This window comes from Fonsecaea nubica (genome assembly GCF_001646965.1).
Source record: "Fonsecaea nubica strain CBS 269.64 chromosome Unknown Scaff137, whole genome shotgun sequence".
NCBI classification, from domain to species: Eukaryota; Fungi; Ascomycota; class Eurotiomycetes; order Chaetothyriales; family Herpotrichiellaceae; genus Fonsecaea; species Fonsecaea nubica.
In genome coordinates, this window is record NW_019173810.1 from 19,946 (window position 1) to 42,109 (window position 22,164).

At 52.8% G+C, this 22,164-nt stretch overlaps 6 protein-coding genes across 6 annotated transcripts; 3 read left to right on the forward strand and 3 right to left on the reverse strand.

Annotated features, from left to right (window-relative positions):
• Positions 1 to 2,530: 2,530 nt before the first annotated feature.
• AYO20_11165 (hypothetical protein) lies at positions 2,531 to 4,455 on the forward strand (the record flags this gene model as incomplete). The annotated part of the gene is made up of 2 exons (XM_022649418.1): positions 2,531 to 2,964; positions 3,015 to 4,455. The coding sequence occupies 2 exons, from the start codon at positions 2,531 to 2,533 to the stop codon at positions 4,453 to 4,455; spliced, it is 1,875 nt and encodes a 624-aa protein (XP_022494605.1).
• A 2,275-nt stretch (positions 4,456 to 6,730) lies between these two features.
• On the reverse strand, positions 6,731 to 7,993 carry AYO20_11166 (hypothetical protein; the record flags this gene model as incomplete). Its single annotated transcript, XM_022649419.1, has 3 exons — positions 6,731 to 6,871; positions 6,918 to 7,545; positions 7,599 to 7,993. 3 exons carry the CDS (start codon positions 7,991 to 7,993, stop codon positions 6,731 to 6,733), a joined length of 1,164 nt encoding a protein of 387 aa, XP_022494606.1.
• A 339-nt stretch (positions 7,994 to 8,332) lies between these two features.
• On the forward strand, positions 8,333 to 12,773 carry AYO20_11167 (hypothetical protein; the record flags this gene model as incomplete). The annotated part of the gene is made up of 11 exons (XM_022649420.1): positions 8,333 to 8,369; positions 8,440 to 8,519; positions 8,572 to 8,588; positions 8,642 to 8,653; positions 8,701 to 8,801; positions 8,901 to 9,060; positions 9,745 to 9,956; positions 10,021 to 10,188; positions 10,242 to 10,372; positions 11,417 to 11,902; positions 12,183 to 12,773. The coding sequence occupies 11 exons, from the start codon at positions 8,333 to 8,335 to the stop codon at positions 12,771 to 12,773; spliced, it is 1,995 nt and encodes a 664-aa protein (XP_022494607.1).
• Positions 12,774 to 13,795: 1,022 nt separating this feature from the next.
• Positions 13,796 to 16,001, reverse strand: AYO20_11168 (hypothetical protein; the record flags this gene model as incomplete). Its single annotated transcript, XM_022649421.1, has 3 exons — positions 13,796 to 14,724; positions 14,779 to 15,512; positions 15,646 to 16,001. The coding sequence occupies 3 exons, from the start codon at positions 15,999 to 16,001 to the stop codon at positions 13,796 to 13,798; spliced, it is 2,019 nt and encodes a 672-aa protein (XP_022494608.1).
• A 768-nt stretch (positions 16,002 to 16,769) lies between these two features.
• On the reverse strand, positions 16,770 to 17,612 carry AYO20_11169 (hypothetical protein; the record flags this gene model as incomplete). The annotated part of the gene is made up of 1 exon (XM_022649422.1): positions 16,770 to 17,612. The coding sequence occupies one exon, from the start codon at positions 17,610 to 17,612 to the stop codon at positions 16,770 to 16,772; it is 843 nt and encodes a 280-aa protein (XP_022494609.1).
• A 2,339-nt stretch (positions 17,613 to 19,951) lies between these two features.
• On the forward strand, positions 19,952 to 21,116 carry AYO20_11170 (hypothetical protein; the record flags this gene model as incomplete). Its single annotated transcript, XM_022649423.1, has 2 exons — positions 19,952 to 20,361; positions 20,735 to 21,116. The coding sequence occupies 2 exons, from the start codon at positions 19,952 to 19,954 to the stop codon at positions 21,114 to 21,116; spliced, it is 792 nt and encodes a 263-aa protein (XP_022494610.1).
• Between the last annotated feature and the right edge of the window lie 1,048 nt (positions 21,117 to 22,164).

Consider the following 22,164-nt stretch of genomic DNA (forward strand, 5'->3'; position numbering starts at 1 on the left):
TCCAACATCAAGACTTGCCGTGCAGGCTTGAGGTGATTCCTTTGGCTGTATCTAGCACCTCGTACGAGGGACTCGCAGGTCTTGCATATTTAGGGCCGGCACCCCTGTTGGCCGACAGGTTTTTAAGCGACAGGGCCCGCGAGAGAAATGAAAGAAGTTGCGGACGGGTTTCCAAGCAAAGTTCTTTTGCGGACTGCGGGGCTTGCCAGCGAAGCTAAAAAGAGTAAGACTTTCAGCTAATCAGGTGGATTGAGGCTCTGGAACTGCCCGTTGAGCTGGCAGGACCAAGCTTGTATGGGTGGATTTCTGGTCGTTGACGGGTGTGTGAGTGAAGTTGGGAAGAAATGGTGGCGAGAAGAGGAAAAAACGAGGACAGTGAAAGAGAGAGAGGGTAAAGACGGGAGAAGGTGCAGGACGCGCAGGGACACATCACTCGTCGCAACACGGTTTGGCATCTAGCATAGCCTTTGGGAAGGTGGATGTGGCTCTTGAGGCCCAATCCGTTAGGTGAGGCAAGGCAGAGACACCAATTAAAACCAGTTGCGATGGTGTTGCTGGGCTGCTGGGCCGCTGGGCTGCTGATGCCAGCGAGCGCCCTGCGTGTGCGTGTGGGAATGCCCATTGTAGGGGTTTGTGTTGCTTCTTCGTGCATGGTCTCAGCTGCAATGGGTCACCATGGTGTCTGGCTCTACGACTAAGAACAATTCCTTGGTTGGGTAGTTGGGAGGAGACTCTCTCAACCCTGACCGCGGATGCGTTTCAGGGCGCAGTCTGGCAGTCCAGATGTCTCTCTCTTCATCTTCCCCTTCTCTTCTGTGTGTCTGCCTCGCTCTCTATTGTTGCTCCACTGCTCGTCTCCCTTTCGCCCTACCGACGGCATCTGACATGCTTGTCGGACCGGGATGACGACCTCCGTTTATGCCTTTGCCGTCGCTGTTCCCTACCCAGCATGTGTACAAGTGAGAAGATATTTCCGGCCATCCGGCCTTCTCCAGTCACTTTTCTTTTCCTTCATTCGTTACTCTCTCTCATTGGCAATTCGGCCTTCACTGTGTGGGTCGCTGGGTTCGGGACTTGGGGTTTCATTCTCGCCTATCACAGTGAGGCTTCCAACCCCCCGTAACGCAGTCTGGGATCCGATTGATCTCCTACCATTAATAATTGGCAGCCAGTGTTCAAGTCGCCTAAGGAGGCTTCCTTGCGTTCAGCTTGATTCTTCCACGAGCCTCCCGTGGATCCAGTTGCGTTAGGAGGGGGCCCCCCCATTACCCATTAAATTAGCAGCCTCAATTCCAGACCCGTGCATGGCTCCCCTAATGCAACAGGCAGAAAACTAAGTCTTGATTTAGCTACACAACAACGCACTGCAACTCACCTCTTCATGTAGCCACCAAAACCTTCGAGCTCGCAACATATGTAGCGCAATACAAAGGCCAAGGATCATCCTAACGACCCTGTATTCCCGTTGATATTCCACCTTTTTTGGCCCTGTCTCCCCTTGTAACCCTTTGATCGTCCAAAGTTGGCATTGGCGAGTGGCTGTGCTGGCAACGTGCCCACGCAGCCACGCTAAGCCATCCAAGGCTCCAGCAATTCTTTTTCTGCTCTTCTTCTTCTGTTCAAGGTTGTGGGCAAGATTGGAAAGGAGAACGAGACAAGACGAGCGGGAGAGGTGAAGAGGGAAGAGGGTGACTTTGACTGCGTCTAAATCCTCCATCCCAACCTAAACCACTCCCAACTCGGCTCCGCATCATCCAACAACAGCCTCGCATCTCTCTCTCGTGCACTCTAGTTCCCAAGTCTCTTCTCTTGTCTGCGCCCTTTCTATCACTTGCCCCGTCACCACCAGCAATCCGGAGGATTCCAAACATCCCAAGAGCGTCAGATTCAACCGTGATTCTGTACCTCCCAACCCACGACCCTACAGACCCGGTGCTTTTCTCGCAGCCAATTCCTCAGAGCCTCCAAGAGCCTCATCCCGACCCTGTGTTACAAGATACCCCTCACTTCCAGCCATTTATCAACTGACCGAGTCACACCTTCACCCAACATCGAGCCATTTTTGCTTCCCGGTAAGAGCATCTTACCACCCCTCCACCCATGTTGCTTTCATCTTTGGACCAATGTATTCCCATGCCTCTTCAGCCGCTGTCTGCCCGAATACGCAAGTCACCACGCTTGTCATCCCGCCTGACCATGGTCTGGAACGTTTTTGAGTTCGTCAAAGCCCCTCCCCTTCCCCATCCCCCGCTACTCATTCCCTTGTGATAATGAGTTGGCACATCCTGCGGCCCATCGACAACGGACAATGGCACGTCCTACACGTCCCTATTACTCAATGTCATGCGCTCCGGCTGAGCGTGCCCAACCAGTAAAGTCAGAAGAATTTCACCCACTGACATGGCATATGATGCAGAGACGTCGATATTAGACAATCTTTGCCTCCATAGTCAACAATATCGCTGCCCATCCCAGGGCCGTTCCCTCATCCCTCTTGGATGGTCTGCCATGTGATTTGTCGGGTTCACTCATGTCCCACGATCAAGATTTCTTTATCGACGTCGAGCGGGATATCATCGCACCCCTCCGAAGCCCGGGACTGGAGCCAGTCAACCCGGAGTACGGGCCACGGTCCAGCCCTGCACCTCTTGTACGTGTCGACGAACTATCTTCTGATTCCTCAGAAGCGGAGGATTCGGATACGCTGGGACGGCGGCAGAAGACTATAGCACGGAAGGGTCGAGCAAACCGCACCTTTGCCGATGGCGTACTGATTCTTGCCTTAGATCCCAATCAACGTACACTTGCCAGCCAGGCACGGCGAGAGCCATTAGACTCGAGGAGTCGGTCAGAAGAGGAGGACGAGGAGGACGAGGAGGAAGATGGTGGCAGCGGCGACGAGGATGACCATGACGATGGCGACAACAATAATGCCATCCAAGATGACCCGAGACAGATGAGAGGGTCTAGGAGGGTCGTTCGGATCGGAGCAAACCCGGACTTATCAAAGCAAGGCCGACGCCGCAAACGGCCTTCGTCGTCGATCCTGTTGGCCGTGACGACATTGACGACGACGACGACTTTCCTATGATTGACAGTCCAGCCAGGGTGGCTGAAGAGCATCCGGTACAGTCGCCTCCAGTGCCTCCACAAGCCATCCACAATCCCGAAAGGGAGGCTTCAGCTTCCAATGCCGCGTCGAATCAAGCAGATCTACTGCGAAAGCAGTTCAACACAATCCCACCCCCGAGGACTCGACCACTGTTTCCGAATTTGCGGCTGAATCTTGTTCCGAGCGTTCGCGACGGTGATCAAGATGACGACTCGATACTGAAGTCACCTATTCTCGGCAAGTATGCAATATCGCCCCGGGATGCCCATCCGGATTTCACCTTGCCAGCCATGCAACAGAGGTCCCCTCCACGTTCCTCACCCGCTGGTATACCGGATTATAGGACAACGCTCCCGTCGCTGAAGATCGCCATTGGCGATTTCCCTGAACCAAGCCCAGGGGCATTTGCCTGCCCGTCTCCAGGAATAGGTCGAGCTCTATCCGGCCAGTTTGTTTCCTACGCGTCCCCTGCTTCGTACTCTGCGTATTCTGCCATGTCCCCTCCGGATCCTCCGTCTCATACCAACTGGCGTACAGCGACTGGAAATTCCAATACGTCAACCTTTTCAGATTATACTTCGTCGACTTCCATCTCCGCCTCAACCCCAGCCTCGTCTATCATCACGCCATCCCCGGCAGCCTCAGGCTCTTCGTCGTTGGTCGTTCTCCCTGACAAAACTAATGAGTATCAAGAAGAGCACAGCGGGACGTGGCAAGTCTCCACCATGGAGATCGATCCGACATCTCCAGGTGAGGTTCGATTTGTACCTCAGCCTCAGCCTCAGCATGAAGTGGATTCGAAACCTCAACCTCACCCTGCAGCACAATTGAAGGTCCAATATCAACGCACTACCCGACCGCAATCTCATTCCAAATCTGCAGCTCGAGCCCGACCCCAGGTCCAACTTCAGCCTCCTGCTGCGCCTGAACCACGACCACAACGCCGATCTCAACCCGAATCTCAAACTGAAGCTGAATCCCAGGCTGGGTCCGTGACGGAATCCGAGCTCTCGGAGCTCTCTGATCTTGAATCCGAACCTGATTCAGAGCCCGAGCCTGCACCCAGACGGCAATCTAGATTGCAGCCTAAGCGTACATCCGTGTCTCAACCGATGACCCAACCCGAGGTTGGGCCCAATGCCGTTGCAATAGCTCGCTTTTCACTTGGCCCTTTTAAATGCACTTACGAGGGATGCAATGCCGCACCATTTCAGACCCAGTACTTGTTAAACAGCCATATGAATGTTCATTCTGACACCCGGACTCATTTCTGTCCTGTCAAAGATTGTCCTCGAGGGTACGGTGGCTTGGGCTTCAAGAGGAAGAACGAGATGATCAGGTGAGACGATTCCCGTCCGAGAATGGATTCTTGTTCTCTTGCTGATTACTTCCGTTTCTACCAGACATGGCTTAGTTCACACATCTCCCGGATATATATGTCCTTTTTGCCCCGACCAGCAACACAGGTATCCTCGGCCCGACAACCTACAGCGTCACGTACGACAACATCATTCGGAGGAAGACCGTCACGACCCAAGACTCCGTGAAGTCCTTAACCAGCGCATCGATGGAAACAATAAGGCCGGGAAAAGGCGCATGCGCTTGTTCTGATCGCTGCAAACAAGTGTTTCGGATGCTTCGAGTTTGAAGAGATGCAGACCCACACTTGGATGCTCTGAGCTCGTCACGAAGGAGTTTCTGCAACAGAAACTGCTAATGAGGCTTGGAAACTTGCTAGACCGGATCATTTGCGTTGGATTCTTGTACAGCACATTCTCATCGACTTTCATGACACCAGCTTTTGTACTTCTTTGTGCTTCTAACGACCAACAGCAGCAACATGACAAGAAGATTTCTATCTCGAAGGAACCGGTTTCTCATCGCGAATGCACACGATTAACTTAGAGGTCGAACGTTTGGACCATTGACCCGAGCTTTTGCTGCTCCTGGACAGTTCCTGTTACTGTCTGCCACCTCTCGGCACCCATCGCCTGTGAGTGGAGGGAAAAGAGTGGTCTGACGGTCATGACCCAAATGCTGGGAGACGAGGCGCAAATTTATCGTTGATGAATAAGATTCGAGTTGCACGATGGATTTCGTCGGTACATTATTTACGATGTTATGACTTTGATGACCATAGCCATGCCCTGTTACGTGTCATGCTTTTTGGGAGAGCTGCAGACAACCTGGAATGTCTGCGTAGCTCTAGGACCGAAATGTTGGAGGCGAACGGAGTTGATGGGATACAACTTGACAAGTCACAAGGAAAGAGACACGATGGCGAGGAGAGAAAAGAGAAATGGGGAAATAGGGAGTTGTGGGAATCATTTTGGGACAAACTCGAGCTGTTGGCTCGAAATACGTTTTCTCTTCTCGTCTTCTTGCCTCAGGGGAGGAAAGGGTTGCATTCAGACGCACGTGCGCACATGGAAATCGAAAGGCCAAAGAGTCAGCCCTCCAGGAGCATGACCGCTCAGCAGCTCATCAGCCACTTGCCCCTCCGCCCATCATCCCATCGGCCCATCGGCACACCTACCCGTCAATGCAAGCCCAAGTAACCGCGACCACACTCAAGGATCACCTGCAGAGGACATAGGTACGCAAATGGGAATGAGGAGGGCCGACACGAGAAGAGGAAGAGGCGAGAGACGAGAGACGAGACGGAGAGAGTACCTCCCACGCTACCTAAGCAAATCATTAACGGCGGCAGCCTCCAAACCAGCAAGAGCTTCGAGTTCGAGTACGAGTACAAATACAAGTACAAGTACGTACGACGTATTACATACCTACCTACTAGGTACCTAATGTATGTAATGTACATGCATGCCACACATGCTTGGATTTCTTTTACTACCCATATCATATCCATAACCATACCTATTCTAGACTCATACCGAGTACACACCACTCGACGACCAGACCAGGCTGCGTCGCTCCACGCCAATATCTGTTATAGATACGATCAAGACACATGTTCGAATATTTTTTTCCCCTTGTGCATACTTACATACGTACACGGTACATATACAACCTACATACCTAGGTCCGGTATACACAGTATATACAGGATGTAGATACCAGGCAGGGTGGGTGGTAACATACATACATACATACATACTCGGTACACTCAGTCACTCCCTACAGTACAGTACAGCCAGTATATTTAGTGGAAGCACCACCAAACAAGAAAATGGCCCCATGCCTCTTTCAAGAATTGAAACAGATCACTAACAGGCTCTTGGACAGTATCCTCCTTCTGCTGTGCTGCTGTGCGGGGAACAAACATTCGGTAGAAGTACAAGGCTCTCGTTCCCGCGACTGAAACCGGTGACAGGCGTAGAGAACCAAGCGACGAGGGACTCTGGCTGAGCGCTCTGAACGTCATCTTATATAGGTTGAATTGATCAAGCCGCCTTTATAGTGTCGAGAGGAAAACAATAGTCACAGCAAAGTTTTGCAGGACCAAGACGCACCAGCGGTAGTGTCCCTGTTCAGCGACCGAAAGCGAATCCACTCCGCCACCTTTTGCTGATGATCGAAGTCTTCAAAAAGCCCATGTCATTATTTTCGGAATTGTCCATGATGGTCTGTTCCCCTTTGTTTCAGCAGGTGCAAGAGCTACCACTGCAACCGACGTTGCGAGCCCCATATTTGTCGCAGAATCGCAGCGAAAGAGGCAATTGGTGAGTGAGAATTGTATCGGCCTGGCAGTGGAATGTACTCTTGCTCCGGAGAAACCGACAGATGCACGTATGACCACTGCAACACCAACAATCTGACCCGTCTTGTTCGACTAGGTACCCACGATGCCGGATATTTTGTCCCGTATCCTCTCGGCAAGAGTAGTCCCCGATTCCTGTCCTTTGCCCTCAAGCAAGCCGTCGATCTCCTTTATTGTGGACGGCTCCGTAAGACCCCATAGCTTCCAAGGGCCTTCTTCACCCATGGCAGTCATCTTTTGTATCACCACGTAATCAACGTGCTTTAGCACGGTATCCTTGTCACTGTCGGCGAGCCGATAGTTCTGAATGCTGCTGATGCGCACGATGCACTGTCGGAGAAATGTATCTGGGAATGGCAAAGGGGCGAGCCGATCCGAGACAACCCTGGTGCTTGCCCGGGGCAGAAATACCGCAAGTGGCCACCTCTCAAGCCAAACAGGATATCGAATGCCCGAGTAACTCAAGAGCGACCAAGGTTCTTTCGAGCGGCCCATGGCCTTCCGTTGTTCAATTCGCATTCTTGCCTGCGCCATCAGACCCTCGCAGCAAATGACCTGTAGCCTTTTCATGTCTCCCTCCCCCAAAGCCTCATGAAATTCCCTGTGCAGGCCCCGCGCAATTTGATTTCTCTGGGAAAGTTCCAATGGCTTTCTCAGCTTTTTCCCCGTGAGAGGGTCCCGTTTGACATCCCATTTGAGGAAAACCACCAAACTATGAAGCAAGTCAGCCATGACGCAGATTGCAGAATCGAGTCACATCATTACCTCCACCAATCTTTGACAGCAGTCTTGAATTGTAGCCAATGTATCCTCGTTCTCTTGATGAAAGCTGGGCTCATCCAACCCGGCAGGTCCCTGGTGGCAGGTAGGATGAAGGTCTGGGGTAGTTTTCCCAAATCAGTGCCTATCTGTTGCCTGTTGGCTTTTTTCATCTGACTTTTCATCGACACGTGTTTCGGGAGCTTTGAGTCTATGTTGGGGATGCTATGGGCGACTCCGGCGGCTGCATTTCTGCGTCGAGTGGTCGTGAACTGACGGGTGTAGACTGAAGGTGAACGGTGCGCGCATTGAGGGCAGATCTGGAGGGTTCGACCTGAGGGAGTTAGGGGTAACGATAACTTGAGACCCTTGCTCGAGGCTCTGGCAACAGGATGTGCCATCTTGACCAGGCTCACAGAAAAGATGACTTCGCCTGTTGACGAGCGTCCTTTGCAAGGCCAACAGAGCTCTAGGAAAAGAAAAGAGAGCGGGAGCGCAGTCAGTGTCCGAATGAAGACAAGTAGGACGCCGTCCTATACTTCACCGAGCACCCGCATCTATATTTTTAAAAGCGGCGCTTCTGCTAAGCCGAAAGCCTCGATTCAGCCCACGTGATTTCGCCAGACCTGCTGCTTAAGGCGAGCTCAACCTGTTGGCCGAGTCTCGCTCTCGAAGCTGAGATTCATTTTGTATATGTACACTTGCCTGAAAGGACATTTTGACCTCACCAGACTCCAGCCATGTCTGCTAAAAAGGATATGCGAAGGGCGGACCTTGGTCAGTATCTCGAATCTCTCGAATCGGTCGCATTGAAGAGTGCGCACTCTGACGAATGTCGCTCGCTCAGTCATTCCCTACGTCGAGCCCAAAGATGAGAAGCCCACCGATTTCAGCTCGACTATAACGAGCACCATGCCTATGGCAGCTGTGAGTGGATTGTGCTACTTTTTGTGCTTCCGAATGCTAACGACGAAAGTAGATGTTTACAAGAAATAGGTAAGGGACAGCACCTCTGATACGCATTGTTTATTGCTGATAATGACAATCAGGATGCTTGGCTGGTAAGAGGGATGAACACATGACCGTGGTTTGGACTTGACAGGATCAGGTTTTCTCTATTAACAGCACTCTTGAATTGGTTGGGAGAGACACCAGCCCAGAGACAGAGTCCTAACGGGACGCCCGCATATATGTCCTTTGGCATGGCTGGTGAGTCCAGAACAGTCTTTGCATTCATGGATCTGAGGCTAATGGATCTGAAAGTGCTTGCTGTTGGTGTGGTATGTTGTGTTACTGTTCAAACTTCAGCACTGAGCACCGACTCATACGTTCCAGACATATATGCCCCTGTTTCTACCGCCACCGCCAAACGCAAGAGGACCACCAGCGCCAGCACCCGCCGCTTCAACATAGCGATTGGTCCAAGCAGCATTGGGGGTTTCCACGGGAAGAACGGCCGAGAAATCCTGTATAGATCAATTGGTGGCTTTTGCGACAAGCGTGGCAATGTATGGAAACATTCCCTACACGATTTGTGCTCTGGAGTTTGAGGGCAGCGTGCAATGGCGGCTATGGAATAAAATATTGCAAACGCGAAGCCGGTCAAGTCCAGATCTTGGTCGTGGAAATCAAGTAATTGAATGGGATCAGTTTCTCGATATCGTCACATGCCGTCACCTCTGGTTTCCGGGGATGAGCCTCATGCAGAAAACAAGTCCCCAATCATGGTGCGTGGGACCTAGAAGTTGGAACCTAGAGCCCGCCAATGATTTTTGCCACAGGTTTAGGGAGCGGCCACAACCAGCGTTGCTCCCAGGCCTTGGCGCCCGTAACGCACAGGTGCGGCTTAGGGGAGGGAAGGGCATTGTGTGTCAAAGAGAATGGGGGCAGTGATTCTTTCGGGTTCCTTTCCTCCCTTGCCCAACCAGCCAACCCCACCAAATGGCCTGCACCCAACCAGTCACTGCTGCCTCTTGTGGTTCGCCTCTTGCATCAGCCCTTTTCCTGCCCCCGTTCCCTTTTCTCTCTCCTTCTCAAACAAAACCAACAATCCATCACCACACTCTCCACTCAACAACAACTCTTTCGCTTGCACTCCGGACATTCAATAGTCCTTAACTTCTCATCACCGACACTTTTCTTTCCAATCCAGCCCGTTCCTCGAGACAAACGAGTTTATGTCAACTATCCAAAACCTCAAAACCTTTGGTAAGCCGACCCCTCTTCTCACCCCCTCTCGCCACCTCGCAGCCGACGCTCATCGCCCAAACAACTCGCCTCTATCGTGTGCCTCGACAGCGCCAGATTTTGGGAGTGACTGTTTGAGAGCATGGTTGAAACCCGCTGTCGACTACCACGACCCTTGTGTACAGCAGCAATTGTTTAGAGACCTGTTGCGTGACTCATGGCTCACTAATTTATGTCACAGACCCCTTCGCGGAGGCCGACGACGACACTGGGGAAGCGAAGCAATCCCAGAATTACATCCACATTCGTATCCAGCAGCGCAATGGTCGTAAGACTCTGACCACCGTCCAAGGCCTTCCGAAGAAATTCGACCAGAAGAAGATCCTCAAGGTCATCAAGAAGAAATTCGGTATGTGAAAGAGATAAGGGACTACAAAGGACTATGGCTGACAATGACCCCAGCCTGCAATGGCACAATCGTCACGGACAGCGAGATGGGCGAGGTGATCCAGCTCCAGGGTGACCAGCGCAAAGATGTTCAAGAATTCTTGGTCGCCAAGGACGGCCTCGAGCTCGATGCAAAGACTATCAAGGTAAGGATATCCTTCTGCGCCGTACGCAACGACGCCTGACTAATACTCATCCAGGTCCATGGTTTCTAAACGCCTCAGCCGGTATCCTGTGCTATCATGCTCGGCCTCGAGGACAGATAGAAGTTGTCGATGGAGCTCCAAATCAATCTTCGTTTGAACGATGTCTTCTGGCCTGTTCGTCTTCGCTGGTCGATACAGTGGCATGGTCACGATAGCACCTTTGGGATGCGACAAGGTTACGCGTTTGATGATACCCACGATGGATATTTTGCCTTGGCAGGGAATGGGGGTGGGATCGGACTGTTGCGGCATGGGATAGGAAGCAGCAATACATGGCTATGAAGAAGACACTCACGGCATTCGGCTGGGCAAACATGAGATGGCAGGGTTGGGCTGGTGTCTATCATTGATCCCACCAGACCATGCACGGTAGCTTTGAAATCATTATCGGAGTGTTGGAAACAACGCGTTTCACTTTGGCTGTCTCAATCATTCCATTGTTTTGTTGGAGTTCCCGTTCTACACGACGGGGCTATTCTGGAGTTCAGTCGAGACGCCATCAACGCCCTCTCTGGCTCAACCACTGCGTACATGTACTAACCACTTTGTACCGTGGGTTGAGATCAAGGTACCAGCTGGGGGCTGCTGGACTGGATCTGCCGCCAAGAATCTGGGGTAATTTAAAGCGAGCGGCGAGCGGCCTGTGACTCTTGTGTGGTTTCAGGTGCTGTTCTTATCGTATCTACAAGGACAACTTACAGTCCTATAACTACTGGTCACGCGCCTCTTCCCCCTTACGCCGTTTCCCACCTTTATCTTCACCCTTGTTGACGAATGGCTGTTTCCTCGCCCTGACACGACTTCGGAGTCCTCCTTCACGTTTCTGAAACAGGGAGTTTGAGCTTTGCCTTGGAATTCGAAAGAGATTTACTGTTTTGACTTGGGCTGCAAGGGCGGGACGACCTCACAACACCCTGACCAGGGGCTATGCAGCCGCCATAGCGCTGCAAACCCATTTTCCAACTGGCGAACTCGGGCTATCAGGGCCCACCATCATATGGCGATGCTTTTGTTCCACGCAACGGGAGCCTCCGTTATGCTGCTACTGATCCTACCAATCCGTCCCGCTCTCCTCCGACTGCCCAGCCTGGCCCCGCGCCTGGCGGCGTCGTCGTCGAGAATGCCAACATCGCCAGTGTCGCCATGTCAGCTCGATATCCCCGGGTAGCCGTCCTCCTGGGCGTCCAGCCTCGCTGGCACGTGCCGCTGCTGCTCTGTCGGGCCCTCTCGACCGTGTCGGCCGCGTGGTGGGCTTGCCAGACCTGTTTCAGCATCTATCGACTCATCTCGGTCTACGGCACGACGGGAGCGACAGCGGCGTCCTCCACCTCCTTGTTGTCAGCAGGTGGCAGTGGTGGGACGAGTGTCGGTGGTGGCGGTAGTGCTGGACCTGGACCTGGTGGTTCGCTTTTGGAGAATCGGATCTTCAGGCGCATGGCTGTGGCACAAGTATGCTTGAGCTTTCTCTGGGTATGTCTTGTTCTACCGTCCCTCGTTTCTCTTTTGCGGCGCATCTGAAGTTCTATACCCGTCCATTTTCATCCCGTTTTGCAATGCCCGGGGATGCAGCTTGCAACGACGGTCCACTTTGGAATGCCATACCCTCGGCTCAGCCTCGTCTTCTCTCGTGGAGGCAGCGAAACTCTCTCTCTCTCTCTCCTGCCTCCCCATGTTTCCTTATCTACACAAACCCAAACCAGGCCAGTTCATCGCTAACATGGCCTCTCTTCCCTTTTTGCGACGTCTCCAGGCCGGCGCTGCAGCGTACCTCGCACACATGTTCGCGTCGTCACTGATGTCGCGGTGGCTGCTGCACTACAGCCCCCTGGCGGTGCTGGTGCGGCTGTGCAGCCTTTCGATATTGCTGTCGTTCGGGTGCCTACAGATCTTCCGGGCCACGCAGGCCACGGAGCCGGACCTGCTCCAGCTCAGCCGCAGCCTGCTCGCGTGGATCGCCATCTCGATCGGCCTGATGCTCGCCTACTTCTGCACGCAGCAGGACATATTCTCGGCCGACCACGACGACCGCGACGACCGCCGCCGCCGCCAGATCCTCCGCCTCAAGTGCCTCTACGTCATCTCCGCCTGCAGCCTCTTCAGCCTGCTGGTCCTCGTCGGCATCGTCCAGCTGGACCACGACACCGGAATGTCCCTGAAAGGGATGATTGCCGCCGCTATCGGGAGCGCGAGCGAGGGAGGGGATGGCAGTGCCGGCCGGGGCTGGGGCCTCGCGAGGCCTCTACACGATTGGCTCGTGACTTGCAAGGCGTTGGCGTCTGATCTGTCACAACAATGGCGCAGGTTCGCTTCCGGCGCCGCTAGATTTGGAGCCGAATTGTGACCCCAAGAAGAAGGATGAAAGGACAGCGAAGAACAGCGCAGCGAATCGAAGCGAGTCCCAATTTCACGTTTAGGTTTTTTTATTTTGTTTTTGTAACTCTGTGGTTTTTTTCTTTTTTTTGGTTCAATTGATTCCACTAGAGATGATGTATTAGAGGTATTGAGGTATTGAGGCATTAGAGGGTATTGCGACCATGCGATTGATATACTGAATACTGAATACGGACATGGATACGGGTACGGGTACGGGTACGGGTACGCATGGATGGCTTATGCGTTTAATCAGGAAGCAGGGGCCTTCTTTTCTCTATTTCTCTCTCCTCCCCTAAGCGTGAGCATGAGCATGAGCACGAGTGTGAGCAGTGCTTCTGGGCTTTGAGTAATTGTTGCGTGGCGAGGCGAGGCGAGGAATGGAGTTGAGCCGAGTCGAAGGAAGAGCGGCGAGCGAGAGAGAGGGAGACAGAGAGATAAATGTCTAATGAACTATTTTCTGTCTTTGGGACGACAAACACACAGGACCTAATAAAGGTGATCCTACGTTCCAGATGATACCTTTGCTCGCTCGCTTTTTGGTTTTGATAGAGAGTGAGATGCTGTAATCGTCGACGACGTCTCAAATGACTCTTATATGTGTAGAATCTTCTCCCCTTCTCTTCTCATGTCCTCATCCCTCCGCAACAGGTCTGTTTCTCTTTCGCTGTACTCTCGCCTATCTCCTCTGGGTCTCTTTCTGTCTCTCACTCCCTCGCCCATCTCGTCAGACCGTTCTCCACGGGATCGTTTTCGGGCCATTTGATCGCCCGCAATGTATAGCACTGAGGACCGTAATATGGTCCTCGTGTCACCGCTGCCGTCTCTTTATATCTCCATGTGTATATATCTGAGTGTCTAACTCTTGTAGATCTCTCCATCATTTATCTCATGTGGTGAACCTTCCCCCTTTTTGATTCTAGTCTTTTCTTGTTGTTCTTCCAGGAGGCGAGAGAGGGCTGCTGCTGTACATCTCCAGCCATTCTCCTCCTCTCATCTGTTCAGGGAATTGCGACTTCGTCTCGTCATGCCCACGTCGGGGCGGGCTGTCTCGCCGTGACTTCCGGTGCGCCTCGTTGCGATACTCGCAGTCTCTGGCGATGATCTCTTGTTGGCCAGAACGCTCTGTAATTCGTGGCTCTCGCCTCGCTCCAGCGAATCGTCCACGACGGCGACTTCGTCGGACTCGTCTGGAGGCGATGTTCCTCCGGCGCGTGATGGTGTGCTCTCTCCACTCTCGCCGTACGCGCCGCCCACGCTTTCCATGACAAAGGTGCCAGCAGTGGGTGCGTCCAGGGCCCGGAGTTCTTCGTCCCGGAACCACTTGGGCATCAGCCACGTGCGGAACGGGATCAGGAGGAGGATGATGATGGGAAATCCAATGGCGGCGATGGTCTGGGAGATGGCAAAGGTGGCGCCGAATCCGACCAATTCACACGCCACAAAGACCCAGATGGCGGCGCGACGCTCGATTCGTGCCAGCGGGTCCGTCGCGTCTGTCAACTCTTTGTCCCGCGCCAGGAAAAGCAACTTCTGAGTAATACCATTGCCCTCGAGAGCTTGGACTCCCATGACGAAGAACAGCCCGGCAAGCACACCCTGTGGGATCAGATGTAGCACGACCAGTAGCGGCCCGCTCATCGTGACCAGGAACAAGAGACCCTGCGCAAGGTTGCTGAAGCGCTGCTCAACGACATGATCCGTGACCCGGACGATATGACCCCTCGCCTTCTCGTCGACAACCTGCCTTGTGACGCAAAGAGCGTTAGTATGGAATGGTGCCTGAGGGATGAGGCCGTTTGGGAAAGGGATGCCGAGAATTCCCGCGATGCCGGTGGTGAGACCGAGGAGGAAGATATCCCAATGGAACCCCGGCGGTTTGCGCAGCGGGAATTCTGTCCCTTGTGCAATGAGAGACGACACTAAGGACATTGGTCAGATGAATACCGTTCCAGAGTCAGCTGCGTGGCACATACCGTTGTGATCAAACCAAAACAGGACTGTCAAAAGGATCGCGAAAGGGATTGCCAGGAAGACTTCTCCTACACTGATATCCCAAAAGTGAACGAACCAGCCACGGTCAGCAGTCGGGTGGAACGATTTGCTCGTCGGCAGGGTTTCGAGATGTACATTCCTCATATGGCCGATATGGACGAATCCGGTGAAGAAGACAATTGTCAGCGGAGTGCCGTAGTCCTCGATGAATTTCCGCACATGTCGTTGCAACAGGTTGCTGTTGCCGAGCACACCGCAACCATATGCAAACCCAAGGACCAGCAGACTGACCATGACAGACAGATAGGCACTGGTTTCGCCAGCCAATCCCCACTGTCTGGTGAGGACTTGGATCCCCTTTTGCAGATAGATAAAGGCAACGTAGAACCCAAAGGTGTCACAACTGAAGCGCGTAACGTAGGTCAAGGCGTTGCAACTGTTGGTGATGGCCAGGAGCCAATGCATGAGCAGAGACCAGATGCCGATCCAGGCCATGAAGGCAAAGAAATTGGTGCCATGGGGGACGATGATGTCGTACACCGTATACGAAAAGACGGTGATGGGACCAGTAACGCCTACAATGACAAGAGGCTGCGCGGCGAAAAGAGAAAAGACCACACACGCCATGACCGAGGAGAAAAGGACTTCATTGACGCCGTATGAGTTGTGGGTCTTGGTGAACATGTCGAGGGAGAATGCCAATGCTGGTAAGATGCTGGGATAGCAGTCAGCGGCTGTACATCATAGCAGCATAGAAGTCCATGGGCATTAGCGAAGAGGGAGGACATCAAGGACATAAGGTGTATAAAGTTGGTGCATCCGGTAGATTGTATATGGATTTAGCATACTTTGCAAAGTACATGTACACGGTGGCGGGGATGACTCTATAATCCCAAGCATCCCTCCAATCACTCCAGTAGTACGGTGCCCGTCTCTTGAGGTCGTCAACTATGCCCTTGAACCAACGTATCTTGTACCATTTCGGGGTGCGCCGGTGCGATGACCGAGTGGTCTGTCGCGAAATGTGTTCCGAGAGGCGTTGAATCTCTTCAGGATCAGGACGGGAGTTAGTCGAGTGGAAGGACGGTCGATGATTATGCTGCCATGGCTTTTTCTGAATCGAGTGAGAGGAGGACTGGCGGCGCACGAGGGCAGGAGTCGTGCGCGAGGCCGAGGGTGTGATGACTTCGGTATGAGTCGCCATACTGTCGTCGCACGGTCTACGGACCTATCGTATGGGTGAGATCTGATGAGAGCGTTGTGTGAGCGTCACCCTGCGAGGATGACCTGTGTTGTATGCCGATGAAAAGAATACCCAACGTAAGACACGGGTACAACAGCACGAAGGACGCAAGATAAAAGAAAGACCTAACAAGCGCTCAGCCCATTCCTCGAGCAGGAGACAAGGTCGACCTTGTCAATATCATGGAGCTGTTGAAGCATGCGGTGACGCAGGACGAAAAGGGAAGAAAGGAAGGACGAAAGCGGTAGAGAGGCGACGACGATAATGACGGCAAAGATTGTCATGCTGATCACCGCCTTCTTTGCTTTGGCGCGAGTGGGCGCAGGGAAGGTTTCCTTAGCTGCGCAGTGAACCCCGCATTTTCCACCTCACACATATCCTTCAGTCCCAATGTCAACCTGTGCCTCCGTTCCCAAGTTTCTCTAGCCATACATAACCATGCAGCCAGACGCCAGTCTCATCCAGTTTTCCATATCTTACAGGATTCGTCGACTTCACGGCGATTGCTGCTCGGCAGAGTGTCGGCGCGCAGTTGAGTGACCATCATGTCTTGAACCACACAACTAGTGGAAACCATATAGTCCCAACTCCCTTATCCTATCCCAGCCGGGAACGTTGAGAGATATGTGAGCTGATGATCACCACAGCCGCCAAAACGAGCAGACCAGAGACGATCGATGGTGTCCTACTTTGATTAACAACCCTCCACAGTTCCTATCAAGAGCAGACTCACCGTGACACCTCCAGAGAACTTTTCACCATCTGCTCGCCTTCTTGGGCAGCCTCTTGTGACCAGCCATCATTTGTCGACGGTGAATACTCGGCTATGATCTTGTCGATCTCGTCCACAACCTCGGCGGCACTGCTGTATTGGAAGGACCAGCACTTCCGCATGACAGGTCCCAATATCAGGTTGTCCGTATCGGGAAACTCGCCGGCATCATACCGCGCTTTAATCTCCTTGTCCGTCTTGTCGTGGTAGGGCCGCCACGTTGTCGACATCTCGAAGATGGCACAGCCCAGAGCAAACAGTTCCGTGTGTATGCTTGGCTTAGTGCCTTTTTTAAAAAACAAGTGATACCCCTCACACCCCCCAGGAAGTACGGTAGAGTCCCCTTCGTCTATTGAAGAGCCAGCAAAATCACATAGTTTGACGTTGTCTTGGTTGTCGATCAGAATATTGTGAGTTCCAATGTCAACCTGGAAGACGTTCTTCCCATGTATATATTGTATCCCCTCGCTGACCTGCCTGGACCATTTCAGAATTTGTCCTTTGGTCGGGAGTTCATTTCTCTGCCGTAGTTCAATAAGGCGCTGACGCAGGCAGCATTCGAGCCTTTCGAGGATGATTCCTTTGTGGTGCATGGAAATGCACTTGACGATAGAAGGGTGATGACCGAGGCGCCCGTATATCTCCCGCTCAATGATTTCGTCAAGCTTCCTTTCTTCACCACCAATGAAGTTTTTGAGGACGGTTTTGTCGTCCAAGCCGATCACTGCGCCGGAGACGCCATAGGAAATGAGAGGAAGATTCCCAGTGTAACCCTCAAGTTTATCTGCCCACTCGGCCATTTTCAGTCAAACGAATACGCGGGTTGTATACAAGCAGAGGAGAAAGCAGGAGACCGTTGTCTGAAGAGTAGTATCAGAAGCTCACACCCCTTGTGACAAGCTGGGCGAGTGTGGTAGAAACGGGGACAAAGACATGTCACTCGAATGGACGAATCATATGAGGTATTTGGCTAGTTGGACTCTTGGCTTCTTGGCATTGCGGGTTTCAACCAATCAACATTACTATGTGTTCAGGAGTCGAACTTGAGCTCTTTGACCTTCGACCTCATCCTTCATGTCTTTTGGGTAACATTCTTCTCTGATTGAGCGCCTGGCCAATGCCCAGATATGCTCACGACTTTGAGGTCATGTCATCGCTACCTCCCTTTCTCCATTTCCGTGCTGGCTGCAGTTTCGGTTCGAGGACGACGCAGACTAACGATGACTTTCACACTATCAGCACGTATCAACCCACTGTGCGGGGACCTATTTACCGAGAAAGCCACAGCCTCCTTCTAGCTTGAAGTTCAAGCAGCAGTAACTTCCATCTAAAAAGAACTTCAGCATCAGCAACTCTAGTCTCAAACATGCAAGATAAAACTTACAACTTTCAAAAGCTTGCCATCAGTGCACGCTAAACAACTTCCCGGTACGCGTGTCGATCCCAAAATAGCATCCTGGACAGGGGTGCAGTGATCTGGGGGGCAATAACGGAAGGTTCCATTTGGTCTGGGTTGTGCGCAGAGCCTGATGCGTCTGAATGCCACTACATGCTGTGGATCCTGGGAACACTCCTTGTAGATAACGTGCATATCAAGATATGTGCACATTGTCTTGTTAGGGCTCTTGCTTGGAGTCGCCGAGGTACACGAAAGGGATGCTGTGTAAAATGGTGATGGCGTCAATGTCTGATATTCAGTGGAAGCGATACAAGTGAAGGCGTGGTTCATCTTCGACGAAGCTCATCTTCTGGAGGCGGTGTTGAGGGTTGAGTACAATTTGCTCAGAGCAATTGCTGCCTAACCCGTCCGTGTAACACTGAGTATGTCACGGGACACGCTGCAGCATTGAATTGACATCTGTCACTTTGACGTCTGTCACCGTTCTCTCCTCTCCTCACTGGACCATTCATCGACCCCAAACGCCGAGGGTGCGGTCAATGGAAGACTTGACCGACTCGTTCGCCTCACCGCCGAGCTCTTCGGACGCTTTCACCTCGCAACAAATCAGTCTTGGTCCTTTCGAAGTAAATCTGTACAGTAGGCACGGTCAGATTGTCTATTTGGCAGAGGCATTCGTTCTGCGCTCCGTCTCCTATCACACGACCGGATCCGTCCTCAAAGTCTTCTGCGCACACACCACGGCCACAAACACATTGGTCGGAAAGATCAAGGAGGAAACGGACGGAAGAAAAGATGGCTTAAAAGGCACAGGAGTCTGGAGAAACCGCATTTGCGCAGCTCAAGGAGATAGTCCGCGAAACATTAAGTGTTCAACCTCAGTCTGAATAGGCCAGAGGGCTGCAGATGAGATAACGAGCCACTTGTGGTTGGCCGTCTACAGCGTCTGTTGTGCCAGACTGGGCGGTTCAGTCTCCTTTGTCGACACTCGAAGCTCATTAGAAGTCGGACTTCCCTTTGTCCAGTCTTGAGTCGGATCAAATAATCTCGTTGTCAGTTGAAGGGCATGGTGGTCGTCTGCTCGAGATTTCCACACAAGGCAAGCTCAGGACCCTCAATATTCTTCTCCCGAAAAGAACATCGTTGTGAGGGACTGTTTAGCAGGTGGGAAACAACTGCGAGGTATCCAAAACCTTGAGACTCGATTGAAACAAGGGTATCGCACAACATTCCTGGGTCAGGCACTGACGCACCGGGGACAAGACCGGATTGGAAATCCATGTCCACGTGGGAGATATTCTTGGTAATAGCCGGTGGAACACTTCAAGAGAGCAGAGGATAGAGACAGCAGGAAAGGGAGGGGGAAACAAGTGACGAAATGATTCACTAATCATCCGAGGCTGTGGTTTCATTGTGGGGTCACAGGCTTTGTCAAGCGTGAAGCGTATACGATGGTATCTCCAATACATGTACTCGATAAGGGGAGGTGAGGCTAAGGCGATGGGGTCATGATGTTATTATTGGAGGAAAGGCCAAGCGACTGACTATTAGGGGAGGGAGTGTATATCGACATACATACATACATATACCTCACTACCAACCTCCCTACGAACTTAGGTAGTCAACACCTTAACACCAGCCCAACACTCTAACACCCCCTTATCCCTTTATCACTCTCCCCTCCTCCCTCTTCTCCTTCTACAACCACTACAGAACCAGAACTCCCCCCTCTTCCAAACCATGTCCACCCCCGCCTCCGGCTCCGCCCCAACCGGGCCAAACATCACGCTGTACACGGACTCGACGCCCAACGGGATCAAAATCTCCATCGCGCTCGAAGAGCTCGGCCTTCCCTACCGGACCGAACACATCGACATCTCGACGAACCGGCAAAAGGAGCCGTGGTTCCTCGAAATCAACCCCAACGGGCGCATCCCCGCGCTGACGGACACGTTTCGCCGCGACGGCCAGCGCATCCGGCTGTTCGAGGCCGGCGGGATCCTGCAGTACCTCGTGGACGAGTACGACGCTGAGGCGCACAAGATCAGTTTCCCCCGCGGGACGCGCGAGTACTACGAGATGGTGAATTGGACGTTTTGGCAGAATGCGGGGTTGGGCCCGATGCAGGGCCAGGCGAATCATTTCGTGAGGTGAGTTTTTTTTTTTTCCACTTTCATCCATTCATGCCCATGTCCATTCTACATATACATATCGATGTGTATGTATATATACATCTTTGCCTTGTCAGGAGGGGGTTTGTCAGTTTGCCATTGTCATGTTTGACTCGCGCTCCACTCCAGAAATACAAAGAGGAGGGGGAGGGCAGAGAAAGAAACCGAAGCGGTCCATGATGGGCGGGCCATATTCAGAAAAGAGTGCCCCCATTTGAAAGCCCTTCCCCGTCGCGCTTTACAGGGTAGTTCTTTTTGTAGAGGACGAGAGGACGAGAGGATCACGACGAATTCTCCAATCCTCCCCCACACACACTGTGGCAAACACTGACAAACTGGCCAAAAAAAAAAGATACGCTCCCGAAAAGATCCCCTACGGAATCACCCGCTACGTCAACGAGACGCGCCGACTGTACTCGGTCCTGGACAAACACTTGGCCACCTCGCCCTCGGGCTTCATCGTGGGCGACCACATCTCCGTCGCCGACATCACGACCATTGGCTGGGTCATCTGGGCGGGCTGGGCGGGCGTCGACATCGACGAGTTCCCCCACCTCAAGAAGTGGGAGGAGATGATGTCGGCGCGTCCGGCGGTGCGGAGGGGGTGCGACGTCCCCAAACCCCTGAAAATCAAGGAGCGCATGAAGGACAAGGCGGGCATGGAGGAGTACGCGAAGCAGGCGAGTCGGTGGATCGTCCAGGGTATGAAGGATGATGCGACGAGGAAGGAGTAAGTCTGCGACGACCGCTGGGAGGACTCGATGGAGGAGGGGGAAGAAATGGGAATGGGAAGGGGGATGGAAAAGAAGAGACAATTGCCGTCTTCTAGGCTCGGCGTGAGCAACTAGGCAAGTTAGCATATGATTTTCCATCTCATGTCCATGTCAACATCAACATCATAGGGCCTTGTCGCGGTCACTGCCACAGCCACTGTCCAGCCCATGTATAACCACAGATTCCTCACGAGATCCTCGGAGGCGTCTCGGATTCATTCATCAAGAGAGGAATAATATGCTTCGCACAACCAAGAACATCGAATTATGCACCGACAAGGAAACGAAGAGATGCCCGTACTTTAGCAGTATAACAGTATGTCCTACGGACAGGATGCGTTCAGCGATCCTATCCCAATCACTCATTCCAGGCTCTGTCGAGCCCAATCTCATCCTTCCCTGCCTTGTCCCTGGCGCCCCTCACACGAGTAGGTCCGGTTCGCTTGATCAACGGCCACGCGCACACCCAGACAGGCAAACACACTGTGGTGGGCTATCGGGGGTTCCTCCTCCTCGGCTCCTTCGCGGACGTGGTCGCCCCTTGCATGATTCTCGTCCTTGTCGACGAGAATCTTAGCGGCCTATTGCCGCAGACGCGCCCTGTCACGGTGGTGCAAGGGAGTGCCTGGGCCAAGGGCGACAGTGGGCGCTATCGGCGCTGTGTTTGTGGTTGGAGAGACCAGCGACGCGACACTAACCAAGTACCACATCTCGCATGTCACATCTCCCATGCTGGCTTTGTTGACTTTTCTTCACGTCTCCTTCTCCTGCATGGCATGGACGAAGGGGGGAGAGGCTAAGGGTTTTCTTCGGTTACACTTACATTCGCACATTACATCCGTTTCGTGGCATGAAATGAAACCAAGGGGACTGACTCCCTGGCTCCCTGACTAGCGACTAGCACAAGCAAAGGTGGACAGAGCGTCCTTGGAGTGACAGGGGCGTTGGCTAGCTGGCTAGCTGGCTAGCAGCGATCGTCACCTTTCGAAGCAATCCCGCAGGCTTCCAT